Raw genomic sequence first — 27,825 nt, 5'->3', positions numbered from 1 at the left:
ACTGGAAGCTTTTTGAGATGTGAGTTAAGTCAACCATGCTGAAGGGTTCAAATTGGCTGGAAAAGGCTTAAAAGCAGCAAGCAGTCACTGCCAGGCACGGCAAACAACACTCATAATGAGAGGAGAGACTTATTTAAGAAGTGCTCCTGAGTGGAAGACATTATATCTTAGGATGTCAGGAGACTTCTTGAAGCATGGGACCACCTAACATAAAACAGGAAACTAGAAGAGCCAGACCAAAAATAGTCTGTGTCTTCACCAAACAAGAGAACGGATGTAGAGCTTAACAGATTTAGATGTCACTGAAGCAAGATCCCACCCAAAATGAGAAGGCGCTGCATTTAGTCAATTATCTTGATTTTGAGTGAAATGAAGAACAAAGTTTCATACTTTTAGTTTGCCTATCATATATAATATGTACCCCCAAGACTTCGACCGTGTGGAATTACAATAGAAAAGGACACCATTATCAGAGAAATGAAAACATATCAAGTTCAAGACCCCTACAGAGAGTAACACCAGAAAGAAAAATAATATCTTGGCAGGATCTCTACATGTACACACACTCAGCTCCTCTGAGCAGAAGCTGCAGAAAATTACCAAACTGCAAGACATGGAAGGTTTCTCTTTGCAGTTGGGATAGTCTGGCTCACAGATTTTTGGGATGGGGGGAGTGTTGTCAGTAGTCAGATTGAAAGGAGGTTATTTCAGGATGCCTGCCCCCACTTGGAGGTGAGGCATCCTTAATTTTAGATTTGCAGTACTGGCAGCTCCATGAATAGAAAGAACTCTGGTCATGAATCAGCATCCCTGTGCTGCTACTTAACTAGTTGCATTACCTTGGATGGGTCACAACCTCATAGACTCTGTTTCTTCTTCTATAAACTAGTTAAACACTAACCACCTCCAAAAGGTGTTAAGAATAATGTAACAACTCATATTTATTAAAAGCCTCCCACCTGGCTCTTAACTAGTCAATTCAGTTCAGTCACTCAGTCATGTCCAACTCTTAGTGATCCCATGAACCACAGCACGCCAGGCCTCCCTGTCCAGCACCAACTCCTGCAGTCCACCCAAACCCATGCCCATTGAGTGGGTGATGCCATCCAACCATCTCATCCACTGTCGTCCCCTTCTCCTGCCCTCAATCTTTCCCAGCATCAGGGTCTTTTCAAATGAGTCAGCTCTTCCCATCAGGTGGCCAAAGTACTGGAGTTTCAGCTTCAACATCAGTCCTTCTAGGGTGGACTGGCTGGATCTCCTTGCAGTCCAAGGGACTCTCAAGAGTCTTTTCCAACACCACAGTTCAAAAGCATCAATTCTTCTGCACTCAGCTTTCTTCATAGCCCAGCTCTCACAACCATACACGACCACTGGAAAAACAATAGCCTTGACTAGACGGGCCTTTGTTGGCAAAGTAATGTCTCTGCTTCTTAATATGCTGTCTAGGTTGGTCATAACTTTCCTTCCAAGGAGTAAGTGTCTTTAATTTCATGGCTGCAATCACCATCTGCAGTGATTTTGAAACCCCAAAAAATAAAGTCAGCCACTGTTTCCACTATTTCCCCATCTATTTGCCATGATTTTAGTTTTCTGAATGTTGAGCTTTAAGCCAACTTTTTCACTCTCCTCGTTCACTTTCATCAAGAGGCTCTTTAGTTCTTCACTTTCTACCATAAGGGTGGTGTCATGTGCCTATCTGAGGTTACTGATACTTAACTAGTCAATCCTCATTAAATAAGCTCATGAGTCACATTTTATCCTCATTTTATTTATGTTACAGGATTGAAATAAGTTAACATATTTAAAGCCCACAGCCTTGTCCTTGGCACCTAGTGGCCACTAGGTAGTTGTTAGTGAATCACACCAGTATCCCTGTGGAAGGGGTTTTTTATTCCCATGTCTCTCCGGTATAAGATTTCAGTATCCCAATTCCAAGTCTGCATTTGTGTCTGCATTTGTATTAATGCCATTACTATAATTGTCCTAAGCTAGTGAAGAAGGGAGACTGAGGCCTTCGTGCTGAATATAAATGATGCATTCATGTCAACAGAAGGCCAAATGGAGTCAGATCCATGTTGAAACTTTGTACAGAGAAAAATGGAGGGAGGACAGCAACATCCCCAAGCATGTGGTGTTACAGGTTTGAGCAACTCCTAAAATTCAGGGCCACAGCCGTCAGGCCACAGCAGCATCAAAAGCAGTGACCGAGTTTCAGCAAACATCATCCATTTCATTGTTTATTTTAATTTTATGGGTGTTATTGTTTTCGTTTTTACACTTAAGCCATCCCTTTTGGGGGGTTTATAGCTCTCTAAATATGAACTTAGAAAAAGTTTTATCTGGTTTTATGATTGTATACTTAAGTAATATTGAAATAAAAGCAGTAACAGTGTTGGCTCATGAGAAGTGGGTTTCCTCCCCCCACCCTTTAGAAGGACCCCAAGTTTGAGAAGGACCATGTGATACACATTCAAGGTGCTACATCTTATAATGGCTGCTAGAGGCAGAACGTTAAAAAGACCTAAAGCCCTGAGCCACCACTCAGATTCACTGACCTTGGACGTTTAGAATACAGGGCACCTATGACACAAGGGCATTTTCCCCAACTTGCCTGCTCAGCTCTTCCCCTGGCAGCTCCATTTGTTTAGAACAGTCCCCAAGGGACCAAAATGCCTCACTCGCAGGTCACTGCCCTTGGGCTGTTTGGGATGGGCTAAATTCAAGGGGCTCAAGAGAAAAACTAATAAATAAAACTGAGCTGTGGAAATAGAGGATGAGAAAGGGAAGCACAGGAAGACTGGCAGGCCCATGTCAAGTCTTCCATGAAGCTGGAAGCAGCTACACCCAGAGACTCCTGGCTCTGAAATGCAGAGACCTAGGTTCTGAGGGTCAGGGACCCGGCTTGGGCAGAGGCCCTTTCCTCTAGCCCTTCCTTCTGCAGCCTTATTAACTCCCAGAAAGTCCCTTTTCCCTGCCAGCTAAAAAAGACACTTCATTTTAACCTCTTTCCCAGGCTAGTACTTCCCTGGCCTACTAACTCCTGAACTTTAAGAAGGGAGAAACATTCCCTAAGCCCAAAGTAATCTCAAAATCTAACTGTGCCTGACACTACATGCCTCAAGCAATCCAAGGGGAGAGCTGCAAAACCTCAGAACCATTTCTCTAGGGCATCCGGGAAAAGCAGGGGAGGAGGAGGGCCGGCTCATTCAGAGCTTATAAGGGACTCCTGGCTTCTCCAGCAAGTAAAAGGCACCTGGCCCCCTAGTAGTTGAGTCCAACCCTCCAGCAATGACTAAAAACAACTAAAGCGTCACTACAAGGCTGACAGTAAGTAAAGCTGGGTGTCTATCACCCCGGGTGGAAACTAGAGTGTTGCCATCCCCAAGGACGCCCGTTAAAGAAGTCAGGTGCCGAAAACTGGAGCACTGTAGCGTTCTACCGGTCTTTGATAAGGGATCTAGGGTTAGGAACAGGAGCAAGTCTGCAGCGAAGCCCTGCAACCCAGCGCCTGCACGGTCGCATCGTGATTCTCTGTCTTTCAGAGGCTCCTACCTCCGTTGTCGGGAAGAAGAAAAAGAAAACTCTAAAACTACCATTTCTATTTTACAACTGCATTGGTGTAAAGACAAATATATCAAAACGTTTCTTTTAACAATGTTCCTTTTTTCCTTCAGATTATGAAAGAAATTACAACTTTTTTGTGGCTCAGAAAAGTACCGTGGGTTGTGAGAGGTGCCCACTCCACCTGATGGAGAGATCCACTGGCTGGCCTCTGGTCATTGAGCGCTGGGGCTGGAGGGGTCCGGGCGACCTGAGGGTCTTCCCCCCTCTCCTCCCACCCAGGGGGTGTGCCAGGTGCAAAACCGCGTCTGTGCTCCCCTCAGGCCTGCCTCACTCCGCTGCTGCAGACACAACACCGAGGTGGGGCAGGGAGCACCCGTCTGACCTCTGGACGCCACTCGCCCCAGAGCTCCCTCCTCAGAGCGACCGTGCCCAGGAGGGGACGGGGTGGCCCCAGCGGACTTACTTGAGTTCCACTGACCACAAGCCCGGCCATGGCGACGGGGCGGGCGCGCGGTACCGAGTGCCGAGCAGGAGCGCGGTGGCGGCAGGCAGCTCGCGGCCGGCGCTTAGTTCCGCACTGGGCGGTCAGCTGACCCGGCGGAAGCCCGAGGCGCGGACCGAGCGTCGGAACCTCGGCTCAGTTGTGCGCCCGCCGCCCGCCCTGGGCCGGGCCTCGCGCAGGTGAGCCTCAGCCACCGCCCGGCGCGCCGCAACAGGTGCCCGCCGCTCCTGCGCCCCCACCTCGGCGCGGGGGCGGGGGAACCACCTGGCTTCTCGGTGCCCCACCCCCGGGCGTCCCAGGACCCTATCGTTCAAGAGGGTTCAAGACAACAGGAATAGGTTCCCCATCTCACGCCCAGAGCCCTGCTGCGTTGGTGGGGGCACACTGGAGGATAGTGGAGTGGGGAGGTCTCCCATCACGAGCTCCCCATCTGAACCGTTAGCCAGGAGCGTGGAGAGCTAGCTAGGACTTTCCTCTGTGTCACAATCCAGATTACATAACTGTCCTCAACTGCAGGGAGGAGGGGCGTCTTGGTGGAAACTCCTCTCCCCAACTTTGAGGGGATGAGGGAAGGGGGATAGTTAAGAGATTCAAAGGGCACTTGATGGAGTTTCCGTTTGCATGGGAAGCAGGAGGAAATTGAATTTTTCTGTAAGTAAAGCACTGGCTCGGCTAGTAGCACCCCACTTGACACTCCAGGAAAAGTCAAATGATGTTCCCAAATTTATTCTCTCATCTCACAGGGAAATGTTAAATGTGAGGCTGCAAGTCACTGGAGGAGTGAGCTCTCCACACACACCTTCCCTGCATCTGGAAGTGAAGGGTGGCCTCTGCTGCCTCCTGTCTGGATGAAGTCAGACCCTGTGGGCACACCAATGGAAGTTCATGCCTGTCCTCCACTGAAAGGGCCCCAATTTTCTCCATGCCTGTTTTTGCCTTCACACCTCCATCACCAGGATGCACAAAGCTATTCAGCTCAGTCGCGTCCGACTCTTGGCAACCCCATGGGCTGCAGCACGCCAGGCCTCCCCGTCCATCACCAACTCCCGGAGCTCACTCAGACTCGTGTTCATGGAGGCATCAATGCCACCCAGCCATCTCACCCTCTGTCGTCCCCTTCTCCTCCCGCCTTCAATCTTTCCCAGCATCAGGGTCTTTTCAAATGAGTCAGTTCTTTGCATCAGGTGGCCAAAGTATTGGAGTTTCAGCTTCACCATCAGTCCTTCCAGTGAATATTCAGGACTGATTTCCTTTAGGATGGACTGGTTAGATCTCCTTGCAGTCCAAGGGACTCTCAAGAGTCTTCTCCAACACCACAGTTCCAAAGCATCAATTCTTCGGCACTCAGCTTTCTTTATGGTCCAACTCTCACATCCATACATGACCACTGGAAAAACCGTATCTTTGACTGGACAGACTTTTGCTGGCAAAAAAAATTACCAGATTCCAGTTCAATTTCATGTATCACCCATCCCCTATTGCAACTGAGAGCCAGCCCAGCAGTAACTAGCCTTTCCACCCCTTTCTTCCAGGGGCACAAGCACCATTTGAACAGAAAAGGGAAAACTGACTCCTGCCACACCAGACTCCAGGTCTCATGGGCACTGCAAGTACCTCAGTTCAGTAGACTTATTGATGACTATAGCTTCCCACCTCCATCAAAGAGGGTGTTCACAGGCCTTTCCATTGTTCCTGTTTTATTACTCCATAGATCTAAACCTTAGATTTTAGAAAGCCCCAGTTGTGCAGTTGATGATGATGATTATGATGGTGGTTCAGCACTTCGTGGCCATCACAGTTGTCTCTCAGGCGTGGTGCTAATGCACTGTAACGGGCATCTTTATTGTCAGCATTCTGATGAGTAGGGGTGACTTCTGAGGGTTGACCCGCCTGCCCTTTCTCTCTGTTGGAAGGAGCAGACACAGTAGAGCTGTAAGAACACAGACTTGGTTGTGTTTACTTTGGGGGGCTCCAGGAAATGCTGTAACAAAAGGCCCCACTGGCCAAATAAGCAAGCTTGCCCTCCAGAGATAAGGGGGATCAAAGGGAATCTTCTAAGGCCTCCTGCCCTGGGCCAGCTCCTCCGGCTCCTCCCTCCTTCTCTGCTGGACGCACCCTCTCTGGTCCATTGTCCACTTTTGTCTGCCTTTCCTGCCTGAAAAAGAGGAAGTGGTACTCTGCCCTCCCCGGGGACCTTTCCCCTTGGCCTTCCTAAAAGGGCTTTGACCCAAAGGAGACAACATGTGGAAATAAACTGAAACCTACTCAGAGATGAAACTGGAACCCCACTCTTCCCTCCCACCAGGAGGAGGGTGCCTAAGGTCATTTCATCCATGCCCCTGCCTCCATACATGGCTGTGTCTTCTGAGCACAGAAAGTCTGTTCTGCAGACCCTATCCACCAATGACACCAAAGTCAGCAGGGGTCTCTGGCACTTTTCCAAACCCCCTCACTGCAGTTCCCTTTTCTACATAGCCCCAGAGCTATCATTCTAAAAGCTGGATTTGACCCCACCTGAAATCTTTCAATGGCCTCCTCCCAATCTAATAATACAGCCCAAAGTCTTGAGCCCCAAATCATCATACTAATGTCCCTCAAGACCTTTTATATCCCATCAACCTTTACCTCTCCTGCCTCCTTTCCTGCTTGTCTCATCCTCTGCTTACCTTTTAGTTGTTGGTTTTGCCTCAAATGCGTCTCCAACCACTCATCTCCTCTAAGTGAATACATTGGGAAGGCCAGTTGACTCCGGGGAGAGAGCATTGGGAAATCACAAAGAACAAAGTTCAAGACAGCTCATATTAAAGTTGGGCTTTAATGTTAGAAATGTAAATTGATGACAATAGGGAGCTATTGAAAGTTATTCAGCAGAGTGAAAATTTGTTTAACGTAGTGGAGGAGGGCTCCTCTAGGAACAGACTGGATTCACCTCTCCTTATTCCCCTCAGCTTTGGGAAGTTAGTCTGCAGAACAGAGGAACAAGGAGAAGGAGCAGGAGAGGAGGAGGAGAAAAAGTATCTGTATATCTGAATCAAGGAAGATTGGAAGAGTGATCAGGGCAGGGACATTCTTCTACCTCATCACCTTCTTAACCAAAAAGGGAAGTTTAATAGAAATAGCAAAAGTTTAAGTTTCTTCAGGTAACATGGACCTCCCCTTAGGAGGGGAGAGAGCAAACTCATATACAGCTGGCCCAGAAGTGGGCAAATGATTCCCTTGGAACACGAGGAGTTTGCAGAAATCAACAGAGAGTCTGAGTCTTATTGGGGTTTCTCCCTGCATAAAACTCTTCCTGTCCCTGCCCCAGGAGCACCAAGGGGAAGGGAAGGTTCATGCAGTCATCCGGGGTTCATCCCACTCCTCAGCCAAGAGAGAGGGAGCTGGAGGACTCCCTGCCTCACCCATTTATATCACAGTCCCTCTGCCCCAGTTTCCAAAGGCTAGGCCCCATGCCAGGCACTGGGGGCACACATTTCACAGACACACCCTCCAGGAAAGAGGTTCATACTCAGACATTTAAGGTACTATGTCAACATGAAGTGCTGTAATTGGGGTCCTATTTTCTGAAACCAAAGGTGAGACATGTAGCCCAATTTGTTCAGTACACTCAAGACGACCACAGGACAGAAAGTTCAAATCAAACCTGAGCTAAATTCTGAAGTTCTAACATATGTATATGGAGAGTGAGAAGGCTCAACACATGTAACTGGATACTTCCTTATCACCCTTGATGAAGAGGGCAATATTTTATTCCTACTGTCATCTTTGTTATTATTCTTCTTCTTTGGCAGACGAGGCCTTTTCCCCTAGAGTCCTTCCTCCGTCACATTCCTGGGGACAGAAAGGAAAATCCTGTTTATTTCCAATCAAGGGAGTTGATTCTAGGGTCGGCCAGAACCAGAGAAACAGGAACTGATTCCTTAAATCTTCCAACTCCACGCATCAGCAGCGGAAAGAAAGACAGGGGCCAGTTAACAAGGTTTTATTTACATTCCTCCCTCTCCTTAACCGAATTTCTGATTGACCTCGCCTCGTCTCTTTCAGGCCCAGCCTCTGAGCAGGTTAAGATGGCTGCTGTAATTAATCACACCCCAGCCCCTAGTTCAGACTCACCACATTCAGATTTCAATTAAAAAAAAGCAGGATGTCTGCATACAAAATGCTCTTTGTCGCTGAAGCAGATTCATTTCAGCCTAAAAGGGATTGGGGAAGTATAGGAAAGAGGGGAGTTTCCAGGGCCCTCTGGGCAGTTTGTGCACACTAGTGAGGTGACTTGAGGATGATCTATACTTCAGAACACCTCTCTACTTTCCTATTCTGAACAATTCATTTGTTTCATGTATATTAAATGTCATCATGATGTCTGGCATGAGTATTTGTTGCAGATATTAGTTTATTGTTATTATTTACTAGTATCCTAAATATAATTACTATTATTTAATTCTCAGCACCTCCGATTTCCCTTCTCTTTAGATCTTAAAAGGTTCTGTTGTTGTCTCTCTGCTAAAGTGCAAATATCCACCAGGAGCAGAGAAAGGAGCAGGTTTGGGGAAGGGGTGTGGGAAGGAGCTTCTGCTTTCCTTCTGTGATTTCTGCAACCTGCACTTACTACTTCTGTAATTAAAGACAAGACAGGAGGAGACCAGCAGGGGAAAAAAATAAGAATTTACAAATGAGACTGCTATCTACTGATGTCTTACCATTATTTTCACAAATCCTGAAGACAGCAGTGAAAAACAAATCATATTCCCCAATTTGCCTGGAACTTGCCAGATACTCCAGGTCCTTAGCTGAGCTCAGGAGAGATTCATCCCTGATGTGGCGACAGGGATTCAGATTTGGAAAGGGAAAGGAATCCTTGACCAGGCAACACTGCTGGACTTTATACTGGCCGGTGGGGAAGAAGGGAGCAGGGTCTAAGATCCAGTGACCCTTCCAGAATCCCAGCTTTGCCTGGCAAGTTTCTGTCACTTAGAGGAAAAACCTCCCCCAACTTCGATTAATATATATAGAACTCACCAGAGAAAGACAAGTATCATGTGATATTGCTTATATATGGAATCTTTAAAAAGGATACAAATGAACTTATTAACAAAACTGAAATAGAGTTACAGATATAGAAAATAAACTTACTGCCACTGGGAGGTAAGGAGGGGGGAGGGATAAACTGGAAGACTGGGATCGACACATTCATTCTACTGTATATAAAATATATAACTAATAAGGACCTACTGTGTAACACAGGCAACTCTACTCAGTATTCTGTAATGGCCTACATGGGAAAATAATCTAAAAAAGAGCAAATGTATGCATTTGCATATGAGATTCACTTTGCTGCATACCTGAAACTGGGCTTCCCTGGCCGCTCAGTGGTAAAGAATCCACTGGTGGTCAAGAAGATCCCCTGGAGGAGGAAATGGCAACCCACTCCAGTATTCTTGCCTAGGAAATCCTGGCAGGTTATAGTCCATAGGGTTGCAAAAGAGTTGGGACACGTCTAAGCAACTAAACAAAAAACAACACCTGAAAGTAACACAACACTGTAAATCAACTATACCTCAATAAAAATTTTTTTAAAAATTATGAGACGTCAGGCATGTCACTTTTAAAAAAGTATATGAAACTCAGAAAATGAGATTCTGATTCAGTAGGTGGTGCCCTAGCATCTCTTATTTTTCTCAGGTACTTCAAGTAGTGAGGACCTGTAATCACCCAAACTCACTGTGGCTTCAGAAGTCATCTGCTCCAGCTACTGATGTGGAGACCAAGGCTGAGAGAGTAAAAGGAAACAGCCCAAGGTCACCCAGCCAATGAGCAGCAGACCCCAGGCCAGCGCTGTGATCTTCTTAACAAAATAAAACAGAATTCCTCCTAAGTCCCAGTAAGAACAGGATAAAGAGACGGGAGGAGCGCCAGAAAGATGCCATTTCACATCTAATCACTTCTTGTCACGTTGTAACCATTTTCCTCATATGGAGCCCCACGCTGATGGATCAGAAATAACATTTTCAAAGTTATATCTGCAAGGAAATGGCTATTAATGTTCTTCCTCTCCTTTTAGAGTGCTGAGGAATACATATTAATTTTCTCTCTACTTATATTGCCTATTTGCAAATTGTATTCACTACCCAGTGCTCCAATTTGTCCTACCCATGAAGAGATTAGGATGAACAAATGTGTTCCTGGGAAGAAAAGAAAAGAAAAAATTTGTCACTGAGATTTATTTTTATAATTATTTACAGGGATTATTTTAGAATATATGGGGGCAATAATAATAACGTGCATGCAAGGGTTCTGGCATAATTTACCAATATTAATTCTGCGTCTCTTCTCACTTCTTTGGAAGGAACCCCAGCTCTCTCTGCAGCTCTGAGCCAGGGGCCAAACAGGTGGCAGCTACACCTGACCTCACCGGTGCTGAGGGTCAGATGAAAGGCTGGTCATGCCTTAGAGTGGCCAACACCCTGGCCTAGGAGTCAAGACCTAGCTCTGTTCTAGCCAGCTGGGAGCCCATGCAGAATCTTTCACTCCTAATATCCTCAGTTTCCCTAAATGTAAACTAACGAATCTAAGAAACTCTTTATTAGTAAAATAAAAATACAAGTTAAATAGGACTTCCCTGATGGCTCAGCGGGTAAAGAATTCGCCTGCAATGCAGGAGACCTGGGTTTAATCCCTGGGTTGGGAAGATCCCCTAGAAAAGGGAATGGCTCCCCACTCCAGTATTCTGGCCTGGAGAATTCCATGGACTGTATAGTCCATGGGGTCACAAAGAGTCAGACACAACTGAACAACTTGCACACATCACACACATAAGTAGGTACAGCTCCCCAAAATAAGGAGAGAGAATGTCAATAAATTTACTGAGCACCTACTACATGGCAGGCACTAGGCGTAAAATAAGGACCAAGACAAATACAGTCCTTACTCCCAAGAGGTTTACATGGAAGACACAGGTAACAAGCAGATAAATAATACAATTTCAAGTATGTGAAATACATAATTTCAGGTAGCACTGACATCTGCTATAAAGACAAAAGTAGACAATGTGATAAAGAGTGGGGACAGGGTGCTAACTTGGGGGGACACAAACTGCACAGCTTCAGATGGCTGTGGGGTGTTCTGGGGAGGCTTCTCTAAGGGAAGCAATATTGGAGCCAAAGTCTGAATAGTAAGATGGGGCCAGCTATGAGAAGACTTGGTAGAAGGGTTTTCCAGGCAGAGGGAACAGCAAATGCAAAAGCTCTGAGTGTTCTCTCAGTGCTGTGTTGTCATGTTCTCACTTTGCTGTGCTTTCGTGGTGAACCTGAACTCAAGTGCTTCCAAGGGTAAAGGGATATCCCAACCAGAAAGATGAGTACCCAAGACAGCCGCTCCAGGCTTGAGATGGCTCCTCAGCTTCAGAGCACAGGTGGGCTGAGGCTTCAAGATGCTGCAGCCAGAAGCAGAGACAGTCACAGGCACACAGACATTCTACAGCCCTATGAAGCACCTGCAGTCTTCTTGGAGAAGAAAACACAGAAGGATCACCGATACGTGACTACAGTGGCACATTCTCACAGACACACAAAAGCACACACACACACACACACACAAATAGACATAAGTGCATTCACAAGAGACACATGCCAATACCAGATTCATGGATTCCATCTCATGGTTGTGATCTCAGCCCTGAACCCCAATCTGAGACACGCCTTGGTTGCCCATCTACTGTAATAGCTATACTGGCAGGCAAAGAATACAGACACTTTAGATTTTTGGTACTTATTTGTTCTAGGGTGTTTTTTTTTTTTTTTCTTTTTGGCCATACTGCATGGCATGCGGGATCTTGGTTCCGCAACCAGGGATCGAATCGGTGCCCCCTGCGGTAGAAGAATGGAGTCCTAACCACTGGACCATCAGGGAATTCCCAGATTATTGAACCATGTGGTGTGTGGGATCTTAGTTCCCTGACCAGGGATCTGGTTGATTACTTGAACTCAGAGGGTTATAGCTTATCCTGAGGTAATGGAAATTCATTCATTCAATTCATTCATTCAAAAATATTTACTGAGTGCTGGCTGTATGCTTGACGCTAACATCGGGACAGGGTAGTACAGAAAATAAAGTTTCTACTCTTGCAGAGTTTACTCTCAGTAGTAGTAGCGGTAGTGTTAGTCACTCAGTTGTATCCGACTCTTTGCGATTTCATAGACTGTAGCCTGCCAGGCTCCTCTATCCATGGAATTCTCCAGGCAAGAATACTGGAGTGGGTTGTCATTCCTTTCTCCAGAGGATCTTCCCAACCCAGGGATTGAACCCGGGTCTGCTATGTTACAGGCAGATTCTTTACCATTTGAGCTACAGGGAAGACCTTAGTGGAGGTAGATATAAAAAAGAAAATACAGAATACGTCAGGTGGTGCTAAGTAAGGGAACAATACAGCAGAGAAGGGGGATAAAAAGTACCAGGGTAGGCGATCCAGTTAAGACTTCACGCTTCCACTGTAGAGGGATGGGTTCGACCCCTGGTCAAGGAACTAAGATCCCACACACCACATGGTACAACAAAAAAGAAAAGTGTTAGGGGTAGATAGGGTGATCAGAAGGCCCCACTAAGAAAGTGGTATTTAGGCCAAGACTTGCAGGAAGTAAGGGAGAACCAGGTAGACATCTAGGAGAAAAATGTTCCAGGCAACCAGATGAGGAAGTGCCAAGTCCCTGCCAAGCAGGCCTTGGCAGGTTTGGGAAACAGCAAACATGTCAGAGTGGCTAGAGTGGAGTGAGCAAGGGCAAAAATAACAGTAAATGAAATCACAGGGCAGGGTTTAGGGTGGGGATGGGGGGCAGATCATCTATCACCTGACAGACTAAAGTTGGGACTTGGCCTTGCACTCCAAGATGGGGAATAAGGTGGCATGAGCAGAGGACCCACATTTTGTAAGTATTGTTCTGGCTACTGTATTTACAACGGACCAGGGAAGGGAAGGGCAGAAGCAGGGAAACCAAACAGCAGGCTATGGCAAGAATCCTGGAGACAGGAACAGCACCCAAATACATCTTGAAGATGGCATGAACAGAGTTTCCTGATGGATATGACATGGAGGGTATGAGAAACACAGGAGTCAAGGATAAGTCCAAGATTTTGACCTGAGCAACTAAAAGGATGGAGCTGTCACACTGAAATGGATGAGCAAATTAAGGGAAGCAGGGAATCGGGATCACTTGACCTGAGAAGTTTGATACGACTTTGAGACAGACAAGTGGAAATGTCAAGGAGAAAGTTGAACATATGAAAGTGAAGGAAACAGATCTGTACCAGAGTTAGAAATTTCAGAGTCCTCAGCTTTTAGATGTCATTTAAAGCCACAAGAGAGGAGAGAGAGCTGAAGATTGGGCCCTAGAGTACTAACAGTTAGAAGTCAAGGAAAAGGGGAAGAACCACAGAGAGACTGAGAATGAGCAGCTGGAGAGGTAAGGACAAACCAAAAGCAAGTCAGACCCCAGAAGCCAAAGAAAGAAAGTGATCAAAGGGATGGAGTTCCAGCATAGTGACCAACTCAGTCAAGGATCAGCAGAGGCTATTGAAAGCATTGGGTAAACAGGAAATTCACATGGTCTCAAAGTACCATTCCACAGATTGCCTATAAATTACAAAGGGAAGAGCGTACCTTTACACTGAAGAGATCTGGCAGTCACCACCTATCCAAGAGTTCAACTTGGCATCCAGTGATGAGACAACCGACAACACACACCTCTGATGTGATACAAGAGGAAGCACACGCCACGCCACCCACATGCTGCTCTTGCCAAAATGTTTGGCCAGAATCTACTCATAAGGAAACAGACAAATCAAAAAGTGGAACATTCTTTAAGACAACGGTCCTAACTTGGAGGGTATTATGCTTAGTGGAATAAGTCAGACAGAGAAACACAAATATTGTACCTTATCACTCACCTATGGAATCTAAAAAAGTAAAACAAACTAGTGAATATTTTTTAAATAAAGAGACAGAGTACAGATATAAAAGAACAAACTAGTGGTTACCAGTGGGGAGAGAGAAGCAGGGAGGGGGGAAGATCAGGGTAGGGAATTAAGAGGAACAAACAAGTATGAATAAAATAAATAAACTACAAGGATATATGTACAGCACAGAGAATACAGTCAATTTTTTAATAATTACAAATGGAACATAATCTTTAAATTTGTGAGTTACTATATTATACACTTGAGACTTATTATAATATTACAAATGAACTATATCTCAATTTTAATAAGTTAAAAAAAAAAAAGACCTTGGGACTATACTGTCCAAAATGTCATATCATGGGGCCAAAAGGGGGGCTGAGTGTTCTAGATTAAAATGCACTAGAGAGACATGACAACCAGGAGCAACGCACAATCTTTTACTGGCTCTTGGAACTGGGGGAAAAATTAAAAAGACATTTCAGATAACTGGAATGTTTAAATCAGAACCTTTTAATGATATAACTGATTATATTAAATTAACATCATTTTTCTCAGGTGTGATAATTGAAGTTTCATAAGAGAATGTTCTCTCTTTAAGAGATGTGAGCTGAAGAAATTAAGATAAACATCAAGATGTCTACAGCTTGCAAATGATTTGGGGTTGGAGGGAAATATGTGTATGTGTATAAGAGAGAGAGAAAATGACATGTTACATGGTAACATTAACAGATAAAGAGTCTAGGTGAAGGTACTGGGCATTCATTATCCTGTTCTTAAATTTTTCATGTTAGAAATTTTTTGTAAATAAAATATTGGAATAAAAGAAGGAGTGATTAACCTGTCCAGTGCTACTAAAGGTCAAGTAAATTGAGGACAGAGAAGTCACCATTGGGTTTAACAACAGGGAAGTCACTGGTGATCTTGCAGATAGGAAGAGAGCAGAAGTAGGCAAAGGCCAAATCATAAAGAGCTGAACAGATCCCACTGTGAATACAACACATTCATCTTGGAGGACCATTGGTCTCACAGTAATGGGAAGGACAGATCAGGAAGGGGAGAGCAGGGATAGGAAAATCTCCTCACAGGCTCTGAAAGTACACTCCCACCCCCCATGAAGGGTGGTGGGGGCCTGATAGGAGAGACTGCAAAAAGACTTCAGCCCAATTGCCAAGAGTTGATGTCTATTTGGGAGTCAGGGGTGAGGGAGCCAAGATTATGCCATTCACCAAAATAACAGGTTGGGAAGGGGCAGAGGGACCTGATGCATTAAAAGTCTACAAATTCATAAAGATACATGCACCCCAATGCTCATAGCAGCACTATTCACAATAGACATGAAAACAATCTAAATGTCCATCAACAGAGGAATGGATAAAGAAGACGTGGTGTATATACACAATGGAATATTACTCAGCCATAAAAAAGAATGAAATGATGCTATTTGTAGCAAAATGAATACAACTAGAGGGCATCATACTAATTGAAGTCAGTCAGAGAAAAACAAATATCTCATGATATCACTTATATGTGGAATCTAAAATATGACACAACTGAACCTATCTATGAAACAGAAACAGACTCACAGACATAGAGAACAGACCAGTGATTGCCAAGGTGGTGGGGGTTGGGGGGATGGTATAAAAGACTGAGGTTAGCAGATGAAAGCTTTTGCATATAGAATGGATAAATAATAAGGTCCTACTGTATAAGACAGAGAACTATATTCAGTATCGTATGATAAATCATACTGGAAAAGAACATATTAAAAAAGAATGTACTATATATATGTATAAGTGAATCACTTTACTGTATAGCAGTAATAACACAATACTGTATATCAATCATACTTCAATTTTTAAAATAATAAAATAAAGTCTACATACATTGTGCCCTCCTTTGAGGAAAGCAGCAAACAGGACATCCTAGAGTCAACAGCAGCATGTGACAATAATGTAAATGCAGCACACTTGAGGACCTGGTGAACCACACCCATTGCACTCCATGCACCTGACATCCAAGCCAAGCTCAGAGTGCTGGGGGCTCTGACTATGGGGTGATAGTGACCTGGTGATACCTTTGTTCATAAAGTCTCCTCATCCTGGGAAATTCTTCTCCCCAAACCACTTCCAAGGGCTGCTCACCTTGTTGACAAGTGTTCTCCAATGTTCCAACCTTCAATGACTGCTTTGGGGTCTGAAACATCATTAAAAGCCTCTCCTGTGTGCTTGACATTGATGCTTGCAACTTGATGTTGTTATGTACATTTATTTCTGCCACAATCTTCCCAACTAGGTGGTCAATTCCTTGACTGTAGGGAATCCAGTTTATATGTCAAAATACTCTCAGCCTTGCCCAGAAGAGGTGATCTATAAACTGAGAAGGAGAGAAGGACGGGGCAGGAAGAAGATGAAGGCCAACATTTAACATGCCCCCTAAGGGCTCACCGTGCTGACTCCCAGACGTGGGGACCACTTCTACCGGTCTGAGTGGAGCCTCTAAGAGGCCACTGCTGCCAGCACCCCCAGTTCCTGAGTCAGAACCTCTGGTAGGAAGCCTTCCAGAAACAGCCCAGGGTGCTCTCTCCCAAAGCTGTTTGCAGTAAGTGACTCACCCAATTAAGAGCATCTACATAACAAAGCCTCACCAGGCTGCAGAGGTCATGCAGACTGTGAAGTGCGTCTTTAGTCTTTAGTGCGTGCATAGAAGGTTCACTAATTACCAGTCATTTCCACTCCTCAAGAGCCTGTCAGCCTTTGAGATGCTGGGGATAAAAGAATCCCCAAATTCCCACCCCACACCAATCACTCCTCCCTCTCCAACCCTCCCCTGCATTTCAAACCTGTGACTAATTAAGTACCAGGGATGGGCCTCTGCCCACCTGGCTGAGTGCCTGGAGGAAGGAAGGAGAGGAAAGAGGTTGCCTCTGATGGGGAGCAGGTTTTAGTTAAAGGAAACTGGAAAGGGCAAGGGAGCAAAGAGAGTTCTGACAGCGCTGCCTCCTCTCCGTTAAACAAACAAAACTCCTATTGTTTTACCTCTGTTTATAAAGGTGATAAGGGCTTCCCTCATAGATCAGTTGGTAAAGAATACGCCTGCAATGCAGGAGATCCGGGTTCGATTCCTGGGTCAGGAAGATCCCCTGGAGAAGGGATAGGCTACCCACTCTAGTATTCTTCAGCTTCCCTGGTGGCTCAGATGGTAAAGAATCTGCCCGCAATGTAGGAAACCTGGGTTCAATCCCTGCATTGGGAAGATACCCTGAAGGAGGGCATGGCAACACACTCCTGTATTCTTGCCAGGAGAATCCCCATGGACAGAGGAGCCTGGCGGGCTACAGTTCATGGGATCACAAAGAGTCGGACATGACTGAGCGACTCAGCACAGCATAGCATAACGGTGATAAGTGTCTGCAATAGAAACCACAGTAAGCAGGTAAGAAGAAAGCTAAAATCACTCATAATTCCACCCCCTTAGGTGACCAGATGTTGGTCACATAAACACCTTACAGCCTGCTTTCTAGATGACATGCATTTTTAAATTTTATTTATTTACTTATTTTTGGCCACAGAGCATGTGGGATCTTAGTTCCCAGACCAGGGATTGAACCCTCAACCCCTGCAGTGGAAGGGTAGACCTTTAACTGTCCTTAACTGGACAGCCAGGGAAGTCCCGAGGTGACATAAATTATCCATGGGTGTGTGTATGCCCCTGCTCTTTCATAAATCAGCTTTTTCCATTTCATGAAATATATCAAATGGCTCTCTCCATGGGCCCGTGAAAAGAAAGCTGTCAGAGATACTGACCTAGACTACCAGAGAGGCGTCTTTGGCGATTAGAGCATAAGAGGAAGCCATTGCCAGAATTTCTGAAACCTGAAGGAGGCCACTGTGAAGCAGGAAAAAGCCCTGACCTTTGGAACTCAAGTGACTTCCTCTCTACAAACCTTCCTCTCTACAAACCTATTTTCATCTAGAAGATGAAAATAACACTGCATGCTTTATAAGATTATTGTGATAATGTAAGGGAAATCATGGTTATGAAAGGACTATGCAAGCACTGGATATTTTATCCCTTGTTTTAGTAAGTATTCATTTGTGGAACTTCCCTGGTGGTCCAGTGGTTAAGACTCTGTGCTTCCAGAAAAGAAGTCATCTGGTTCAGCCCTAGAGAAGCTTAAAATCTAATTGGGAAGTTGAACACACACACACAAAAGTTAAACGATAAGAATAGCTAATAAAAGATATCATCAGTTAGTAGATAATTAAGTGCCAGATGAGTGGCCCAGACAGTACTCCAGGAATTCAAAGGTAAGAAAGAACCCGGGGGATAATAGTAATAACCACATTGAGCACTTTCTATGTGCCAGGCACACACAAGCATTGTTGTATTTCATTCACCCAGTGACTTAAGAGGTAGATACCATTATTACATCCATTTTGCACAGGAGGAAATTGAAACCTCAGAGAGGTTAAGAACCCTGCTCCAAGTCACACAATCTAGGAAGTGTGGCAGTGTGGAATCAAGCAGCTGGACCCGGGGCACCCACCACACTGAAGCACTATGATCTACTCTGATGGAGGTAGGGGAGGGGAAGCTGCATACTACAAAAGGGAGCCTCAGAAGCAAAGATGAGACTAAGGAGGGTGTCCTGGTGTGAGGGAGAAGATCCCACTCTGGCTGGATGGCCAGTCTGGGTGGGCAGTAAGAAGGTGGAAAGGGAGGAGCTAAGGCATACGAAACTTCTTTTTTTTTTTTTTTTGAAACTTCTTTTTTTTTTCTTGGCAGAACACAGGTCACCCAGGAGGGCTTGAGGCAACAGAAGGTCCAATTAAAGCAGTTTTGGGGAAGTGGGCCTGAGAGGAGACACTTCAGGAGGCTATTAGATGAAGGTGAGGTGGACTGAAGCAGAAGCACCTAGGGGGAGGGGGACCACCATTCTCCCTAGAAAGCCCTTGTCCCTCAACTTTTTCATTTTCATGACATTTTGAGCCAATCTACATTGGTTTCCATAGCCTCCAGCCTCCTTTTGGCATGTTTGCTGACTTATTTCACACTTCAGTTCTGCAAGGGATAGATCATTCATTTATTCCAGAAATGCTTGTGAAGCTCCCACATCAAAAGGAAAATCAATCTGCACAACTTGGTGGCTAGTTAGAAAGGGGAGGAGGCTGAAGATGCTGCTGATAATCCAGCAAAGCTAATCCTCACCAGACTCCCCAATTTCCCCACCTCTCAAGCCTGATGGGGGACAAGTCTCCCCACATCAGCCAGCTCCTCAGGCCATTGCTTCCACTTCTCACCTCCACATCCCACCATCCTTGCTGAAAAGGCCAGGCCCCCACCAGCAAATGGCAAAAAGGCGCCCTTTTCTTCTGAAGAAGCAGGGCAGGGAAACTGAAGATATGCCAAGGCCTTTGACTCTACAAGCAAAACTTGGAGAATGTGACAGAAGAGCCCCGTGGTAGAAAGAAGGCTCAGCAGCAAAGGTGGGGACAGCGAAAGAAAAACCTTTGAAGATGTGTTAATGTACCCAATATTTACTGAATATTGTTGGTGTATACGGCAGACTCTGCAGAGAACAAAAGTAGGGTGACATCATTTGTGCTTTTAAATAATGCTGTGGAAAAGGTAAGGGAGAAGAAATGGAAAAAGTAAAGCTAGAAATAGAAACAGGAAAAGAAGAAACACTAACCCCTGAGACATGAAGCACCCTGGCCAAAGTCAGGGACTGGGGAAAGCATGGAGGGAAAACCTCCTAACAAGCCATGGTTTCTCCAGTAGTCACATATGGATACGAGCATCGGACCATAAAGAAGGCTGACCACTAAAGAATTGATGCTTTTGAACTGTGGTGTTGGGAGAAGACCCTTGAGAGTCCCTTGGACTGCAAGGAGATCAAACCAGTCAATCCTAAAGGAGATCAGGCCTGAATATTTATTGGAAGGGCTGATGCTGAAGTTGAAGCTCCAATACTTTGGCCACCTGATGTGAAGAGCCAACTCATTAGAAAAGACTGATGCTGGGAAAGATTGAAGGCAGGAGGAGAAGGGGATGACAGAGGATGAGGTAGTTGGATGGCATTACCGACTCAACAGACATGAGTTTGAGCAAGCTCCAGGAGCTGGTGAAGGACAGGGAAGCCTGGCGTGCTGCAGTCCATGGAGTCAAAAAAAGTCGGAGACGACTGAGAGACTGAACAACAATTTCCGTGAGTCTGCCCTGTACTCAAACAGAAGACCTCAAATGTTTCAGGCCACCACTTGCCCCAAGGAAACGTGGCCCAGAGGTGTTCCCATGCCATTGGGCCATTGATTGCATTCCATAAACATCTTTTGAGCACTCAAGTGCTAGGCACTTAAGCTACTGAACTCTGCTGAGAAGAATGAGAGTTGATTGTCACCTAAGGTGGTTGATTTGACAGTATCTCTGATGCCTTAGAAACTTTAATCAGACTCACTGAGTGCCACTGAGGCTTGTGGGGAGAGAAAACTAGAAGTGAAAGGGAGAAATTCTGTACATCTCAAACCAGAAGGGGATAATCATTTTATTCTCACTGGGCTTTGGTAAGAGGTAAATAATGTAACATTGTGAGGCTACATAGGACAGTGTAGAAGACCAAGTAGGCATCTTATAAACTCATCTGAACATTATGTTTTCTCACTCAATTCTGGCCTGACTCTCATTACTGAACTTACCAGTTTTTCTGTTGAAATTGTTGCCTGGCGAGGTTGTAGACATTCAGTCAGACTGCTTAGTGTTGGAGTCCTCACCAGTATCACCCGAGGAGCCCATGGGCACATCTAAGAAGTAATCACCATCACGGGGATTTAAGCTGGTGCAGCCACTATGAAAAAAGTGTGGAGATCCCTCAAAAAACTAAAAATAGAAGTTCATATGCCCCAGAAATCCCACTCTGCACATATATCTGGACTAAACAATAATTTTAAAAGACAGCCCTTGCAGCATGGCCATTGGTGCTGCTGCTGCCCTGGTGTTTTTGAGGCAGGAGAGTGGAGTTTGGGGTGGGGGGTGGGGGAGGGGAGGGTCGACGGGCAGTCTGTGAGTCCTGGTCCAGTCATTATGGATCGTTTTTTCTTTGGCTGTGAGCTCTCAGGCCACACCTACTCTTTCAGCTTCAAAGCAGAAGAAGAGGATGATACAGAGCTCCTGCTGGCTTTGACCATACTCTGCCTCACTGAGAGAATAACGTGGTAGAAGTCGTAGCACGGAACCATGACCACGAAGAGATCGAAGTCCCTGTGGCCAACCTGAAGTCGTCCTGCCAACCTATGTTCAGTTTGGATGACTTCCAGCTCCAACCACCCATAACCTTCTGCCTGATGTCAGGTTCTGGCCCCACGCAAATCACTGGGCGGCACCACATTGTTACTACAAGCAATGATCTTTCTGAGGAAGAGCGCAAAGAGGAGGGGAGTGAGGAGGAGGAAGCTGAGTTATGCCCCATCCTGCCTGCTGACAAGCAGGGGTGCAGGCTCTAACCCTCTCTGGTGAGCTAGCTGCTGGCCACATGCACCACATACCGTGTTCCTGTACAAGTTTCAGGAACTGTGTGACTTCTCCATTGAAGAGGATGGGTAGTGGTGGGGTGGGGTGGGGTGCGTGGGGCCTTGGTCTGGTGCTAGAAGAGAGGGGGCCCCATTCTCCATAGGGCCTTGGTCTTCTAATCATGTACCCCACCTGGGCTTCCCTTTTCTCCAGGAACGGGAGGAACTCTGAACTTCTATCCTCTCTCTCCTCACTTGCCTATGAGGTTGGAGCACCTAAAGCTCAGGACTACACATTTTTAACATTTGTTACATTTTTGGATAAAGGTTGAAATAAAGTGTGGAGGTTTTTTTGCAAAAAACAAAACAAACAAAAAAACATGCATTTATGTGCTCATAGCAGCACTAGTCACAATAGCCAAAGCATTGAAAAAACCAAAATATCCATCACAGGATAAATGAATAAAGAAGATGTCATAAATACACACACACACACACACACACACACACACACACACACACACACTGGAATACTACTCAGCCATAAAAAAGAATGAAATTACATCATTTGCAGCAACACAGATACAACTAGAGATTATCATACTAAGTAAAGTCAGGCAGAGAAAGACAAACATCATATGATATCACTTAGATATGGAATCTAAAATATGACCAAAATGAATTTATCTATGAAACAGAATCACAAAAATAGAGAATAGACTTGTGGTTGCCAAGGGGGAGCAGGGGAGGGAGAGGGATGGACTGGGAGTTTGGGATTAGTAGATACAAACTGTTACATTTAGAATGGATAAATAAGATCCTACTGTATAGCACAGGAAACTATATCCAATCTCCTGGGATAAACCATAATGGAAAAAGAATATTTAAAAAAGGAATGTATATTGTGAATAACTGAGTGATTTAGCTGTACAGCAGAAATTAACACACCACTGTAAACCAACTATACTTCAATTTAAAAAAGACGGAGAGGGAGAAAAGTAGTCACCATCAGAACTGTTTAGAAGTCATCCAAAAGCCAGGCTAGGGCAAACCAACATATATTATTGACTGTGAGTGATGTAAACCGGCTCTGGCTAATTTAAGCAAGAAAAGAAACCTATCAAAAGGATATCAGGAAGCTCAGAAAATCAGTAAAAGGTCTAGAGCCTCAGACTTGGGAAACAGTACAGAGAGGGGCTCGGGGATGGAGGATGTCACTGGTCATACTACTTCAACAGTCTGATTAGACACTGCCTGAGCAGCTGCCATTATCACAGTGGATGCAGCAGCAACTGGCCGGTTGCTTCACTGCGTCCCTGGACAATTAATGCCATTGTATTAGGTTCAATACTGCTGCTGAAAGGGTTTATAATCCACCCTAAACCTCTGCTCACCTCTTGAGGAGCCTAAACTGTCAGGGACAGGGAGAAGGAGGATGTGACCCCTTCAGCTTCTGTAGCTGGAAACAGGTCCTTTATTCCAACAAGCAGGAAGCAGGATTCAGATGCTAGGCATAAAAAAGGAGATAACACTAAGGGTGAGGGGTATGACCAAACTTCACTCCCAAGTGACTTTGGAAACCCTTACCTCAAGACCCTTTGAAGGCAAGTGTCTAACAGGCTTCTGAAACTGTTTTGGACCACTGTGTGACATTCCAACGGTGGTAGCGCCGTGCTGTGCTAAGTTGCTCCCCTCGTGTCTGACTCTTTGCGACCCCATGGACTGCAGCCCGCCAGGCTCCTCTGTTCATGGGATTCTCCAGGCAAGAATACTGGAGTGGGTTGTTGTGCCCTCCTCCAGAGGATCTTCCCAACTCAGGGACTGAACCCACATCTCTGAAGTCTCCTGCATTGGCAGACAGGTTCTTTGCCACCAGTGCCACTTGGAAAGCTCCCAATGGTGGTAACACCAAATGGAAATAAGGTTAGTCAGGTGGGACAGGTAAATGATATGCTTGGATGCAAATATTAAAAAAAAAAAAAAAAAACAATTTCATTGACTTAAACAAATAGGGATTTTATTTTTCTAATATAACAAAAGTTTTGGAGGCAGGTGATTCCTAGAAATTGTTGTGTCTCAGAGACATCAGGATTAAGTCTCTCTGCTAGTCTCTTGGATTTTTCCTCATGGTCACAAGATGGCTGCTATGGTTCTGGATATTGTATCCAAGCCCACAAAAGGAAGAAAGGAGAAAGAAAGGAATGGGAAGGGTCAAAACAACTGCATCATTTCCTTTGATCAAGAAAACAATGTTTTCCAAAGCTCCCCCTCCTACTTTGCTACATGTGCTACATGTGCTTCATTTGCCCAGACTGGATCACATTTGCCCATCCCTGGCTGCAAGAATAATCAGACAAAACGAAAACAAGATTGTCATGATTGGCGCCCACCAATTTTGCACCACTGCCTAACCCAGGCACACTGCTACAATGTTAAGCTGAGGAAGAAGGAAGGAGGTGGATATTGGATAACTTAACTAAATTGTGGTATCAGATTTGGGCATTTTAGGATCAGAAGTTGGACACGTAAGCATAGGGAACAAGGGCCTTCCAGGACTAAGGGACAGAGGAGCAGAAAAACACAGAGCATGTAGAGAGAACATTAGATTTGACTGGGGTGTAGACAGTTGTACTTTTGATAATCTATCCTATAGAAGTAAAACAATTGATTTCAAGGATATAGACACAAAAAAATATATTAGAGAAAAAATTCTGTTAACAACCTATATGACCATCAACAGGGAAGTGGCTGATTAAGTGAGGTATATCCACTGTATGGAATACAGGAGGTCCTTGATTTCAACAGTTTGACTTAGGATTTTTTCAACTTTACAGTGGTATGAAAGTGACAGACAAACAGTAGAAACTATACTTTGAATTTTCAATTTTGATTTTTTCCCAGGCTACTGATATGCAGTATGATAGTTTCCTGATGCTGAATAGCAGCAGTGAGCTGCCTCTCCCAGTCAGCCCCACGATCACAATGGGAAAAAACTGATACATTACAACCATTCTATACCCATACAACCTTTATTTCTTTTCACTTTCAGTACAGTATTCAATAAATTACATGAGATATTCAACACTCTATTATAAAATACACCTGTATTAGGTGATTTTGCCCAACTGTAGACTGATGGAAGTCTACTGAGCACATTTAAGGTAGGCTAGGCTGAACTATGGTGTTGGTAGATTAGAAATATTAAATACGTTTTCAACTGGATGATATGTTCAACTTTACCAGCTGAACTACCCGGGAAGCTAGGATGGGTTTATCAGGTAATTCCATCATAAGTCATTGTACTATGCAGCTAAAAAAAGGAATAAATTAGCTCTCTATCTATAGACTCATTTTTTTACTGAGAAAGAATGAACAAATTGCAGACAACTCTAGTATAACCATTTTTGTATAAACAAGCAATAACATAAGAGCCGCACACATTTGAGTGTAATTTATATGAGAATGCTGAGCATGGTGCAGGGACAGAAGTTACACCCCAGGCTGTTAACACTGTATATCTCAGGAGACAGGGTGGGAAATGGAGAGGAAATGGGTGAGATCATGTTTTTCTTTATGTATCTTGAGAGCTTTGCTGGTTGAAGTGAACATAGATATCGTTTATAACTTTGAAATGCAACTTAATGAAAGTGGTTTAAAAGAAGTTTAGAACTAAATTACAAAGTGTCAAGTGTTACATGTGGACAGAGGAGAGTCACTGAATATTTGGGGGCCAAGGAAGGATGGGAGCAAGAAAATTAAGCTGGTAGCAGGATGTATAATACATCAGGGGCAAGAGAGGCCAAGGATACACAGAATAATTAGAAGGTTCGTGCTGTAGCAGCTCAGCCAGAAGATTAAATAATGGACTAATAATACAGGGCTAATAACACATAGCAGTAATATGTGAAATGAGAAAAAGAAGGAGCCCAGGCTAGAGCCTTAGGACATACGTGAATGGAGGGTGGAAGGAGCAGTGATGGGGGAGGAATGTCTCCATTGAACTGTGTCAACCAACACATCATGCACTTTGAAAACCAAAATAAATAACTGGAAAACCATAGATATTGGTATATTTTCTTCCCCAACCTCCTTGATCATTGACTTGTTTTATATTTACAATATAAAGACTCAGAATAGTCATTATTTTTCCATAAGTTTGTGCTATCTCCCTTATTAAACTGAAAAAAAAACACCCCGAGATATGAGACAACAAAGAATGCTTACTGGTAACCCCCAAAAAGTGAAGTGAATCCCCAAAGATATCGTTCATTCAGCACAGCTGATGGTCCTAATCAGTGCCCTTTTCTTCATTCATTTCTTGAAAGGACAGCTCCAGTCCCTGCCCTGTCAAGTTACCATCCAGTGAAGAAGAGAGACTCTCAACAGAAAATCCCATGTGGTAAGTGCAGTGAGCCAGGTAAAGAGGAGGGCAGAAGTTCACTCTACATAGAAGAGAAAGCCTTAGCAAGGTCCTGAGGTGAGATGCTGTATGGCACCTCTGAGTAACCAAAATGCAGCCACGGGTGGCAAAAACTCAGATGCGGGGCAGAAGGAGACAAGGGAAACCTAGTCTGCCTTTTAAAACAATTTTTAAAGATCACTCTGGCTGCTGAAGAGCTAGAAGAGAAACAAGGAGGGAGCTCAAAGGTCCAGTTTCCCCATCAGACTGGGAGCTGTCCAGGAGTTGAGCTGAGCCCAGTTTATTTATTCCTTTCTCCTCCTCTGTGTGGGCCCCTCCTGCTCAGCAAGGCCTCAGATGCAGGTAGATGCAGTTAACAAGACAGCAGACACTCCCCCACAAAGTAAGTAAAAGCCCAGCAAGATTCCTCAAGAGTGATGAGTTGAGTTGCTGGGGGTCTGACGGAAAGGAGGAACGAGGATACGGATGAGATGCCCCGAGGCAAGGCCAATTTCTTCTCTCCAGGCCTCAATTTCTTTATAAAACAGGCCATTCACGGTACTTACCTCAGAGTTAATGTTAATTAGTGTCCGACAGAAAACAACCGTTCTAACAGAGTTAGCTTTTGTTTTTAACCTTCCTGAAAGACAGGTGGGACCCTCTGGGCACGAAAATGTTTTCCCTGCTGTCTGAGGTATGCCTGGTCTCAGATACCACAGAATGTTCGAGAACCCCTGAGCCAGTCAGGTCTCGGGATTACCAAAAGACCAAAGTTAGACAAAGTTTTACCTGAGAGTTTGGGCCGGGGTATGTGCTTGTAGCCCTTTGATTTAAAAATCCTCAGATACAACGTTAGGCAGGGGAAAGGACCTGTCCACTGTCCTGTGAGTCGGGTAGTGCGCCAAGGCGCTGAATCGCGCCGCGACATCCCGCGGCCCAGCCGGCGGGGGCGGAGCCTGGCGAGCCGGGGGCGGGCCGGCCGCGCGGAGGGGTGGGACCGGCACTGCAGTCCGCGGCCCCGCCCCCGGCGGAAGTGCCGCTGGGCCCGCCCCTCCCACCGGAGGCTGATTCCCCTCGCCCTTCCCCCGGCCCGCTCTGCCCAGCGCAGTTCGACTCTAGGGCGTGTAGGGACGGGGCCCCACCACCAGTCCGGAGAGGAGGCCCCCGGGTCTGCGTATCTGGCTGTCCCGGGTGGTACGTTATGTCCCTTTCACTCCCCCGCCCTCCCTTCCATTCCTGCGTTATCGGCGCGGCAGCAGGCGCCGCGGGGAACCGCACAGGTAAAGACTCGGCTAGAGAGGGCGCAGGTGTGGGTCCCTCCCAGGCTGGACGGGTAGGGGAGAGGCTGACAGCACGTGCCCGGCTTTTTTTTTTTTTTTTAAATCAGAGTGATTGTATTGATTGTGGGGCTCGGGGAGGGCGGACGCAGAACCCAGGAGCCCTGCACAGCACCGGGGTGACAGAGGGGGCGGGACTGAAGCCCCCAGAGCTTGGGGGCCGATCATTCGTGTCCCCGCGTCTTGCGCAGGCTCTGTTGTGTCTCAGAAGTGATGAGCTGGTTGGGTGGGGGCGGGTCGAGGCCGCGGCAGCGGACGGTTATACCCCCACCCGCTCCCCGAGGTGACTGCGGTCTGACAGTCGCCCCGCCCGGGCGCGCAGTCTTAGGTTTCCTGAATGAAAATCAATAAAAACCGATGCAATGGCAACGAACATGAAACACTTTGGTTGTTATTATTTGCGTTTGTTAAAGTATTATTTTTTTTTTTTAAACTTCCTTCTTGGAAAAGGTGGCTAGGATCAGAGCCTCGGAGACGGACTCAAAATGCCCCCTGGGCTCCCGGCATGGGGAGGGATCCCAAGCAGTGCAAACTTCCCCGAGCTGCTGTGAGGGATCCAGCAGC

The 27,825-nt window shown here is 45.5% G+C and overlaps 1 protein-coding gene and 1 long non-coding RNA gene across 5 annotated transcripts in view; both read right to left on the bottom strand.

Moving 5' to 3' along the window:
* LRMDA (leucine rich melanocyte differentiation associated) overlaps window positions 1-4,270 on the bottom strand; it is a 1,125,542-nt gene extending 1,121,272 nt beyond the window's left edge. The window contains exon 1 of one of the 2 annotated variants that reach the window (XM_043925316.1): window positions 4,031-4,270. In XM_043925316.1, coding sequence (XP_043781251.1) covers window positions 4,031-4,060 — 30 coding nt within the window. In that variant the 5' untranslated portion in view covers window positions 4,061-4,270. The remainder of the gene's footprint in view (window positions 1-4,030) is intronic. The other variant, XM_043925318.1, reaches the window with a different exon arrangement.
* A 1,127-nt stretch (window positions 4,271-5,397) lies between these two features.
* LOC122708604 lies at window positions 5,398-26,864 on the bottom strand. 3 transcript variants are annotated; one of them, XR_006345228.1, is made up of 5 exons: window positions 26,714-26,864; window positions 20,716-20,864; window positions 16,162-16,393; window positions 6,736-7,900; window positions 5,398-5,972 (listed from the first exon to the last, which is right to left on the bottom strand). It is a non-coding gene; the product is annotated as an uncharacterized LOC122708604 (long non-coding RNA). The 3 variants fall into 3 exon arrangements; XR_006345227.1 differs by having other exon boundaries at window positions 5,398-7,087; window positions 7,784-7,900; XR_006345226.1 differs by having other exon boundaries at window positions 5,398-7,900.
* Between the last annotated feature and the right edge of the window lie 961 nt (window positions 26,865-27,825).

Source organism: Cervus elaphus, chromosome 15 (genome assembly GCF_910594005.1).
Source record: "Cervus elaphus chromosome 15, mCerEla1.1, whole genome shotgun sequence".
NCBI lineage: Eukaryota > Metazoa > Chordata > Mammalia > Artiodactyla > Cervidae > Cervus > Cervus elaphus.
This window is presented reverse-complemented; position numbering and strand designations above follow the sequence as displayed.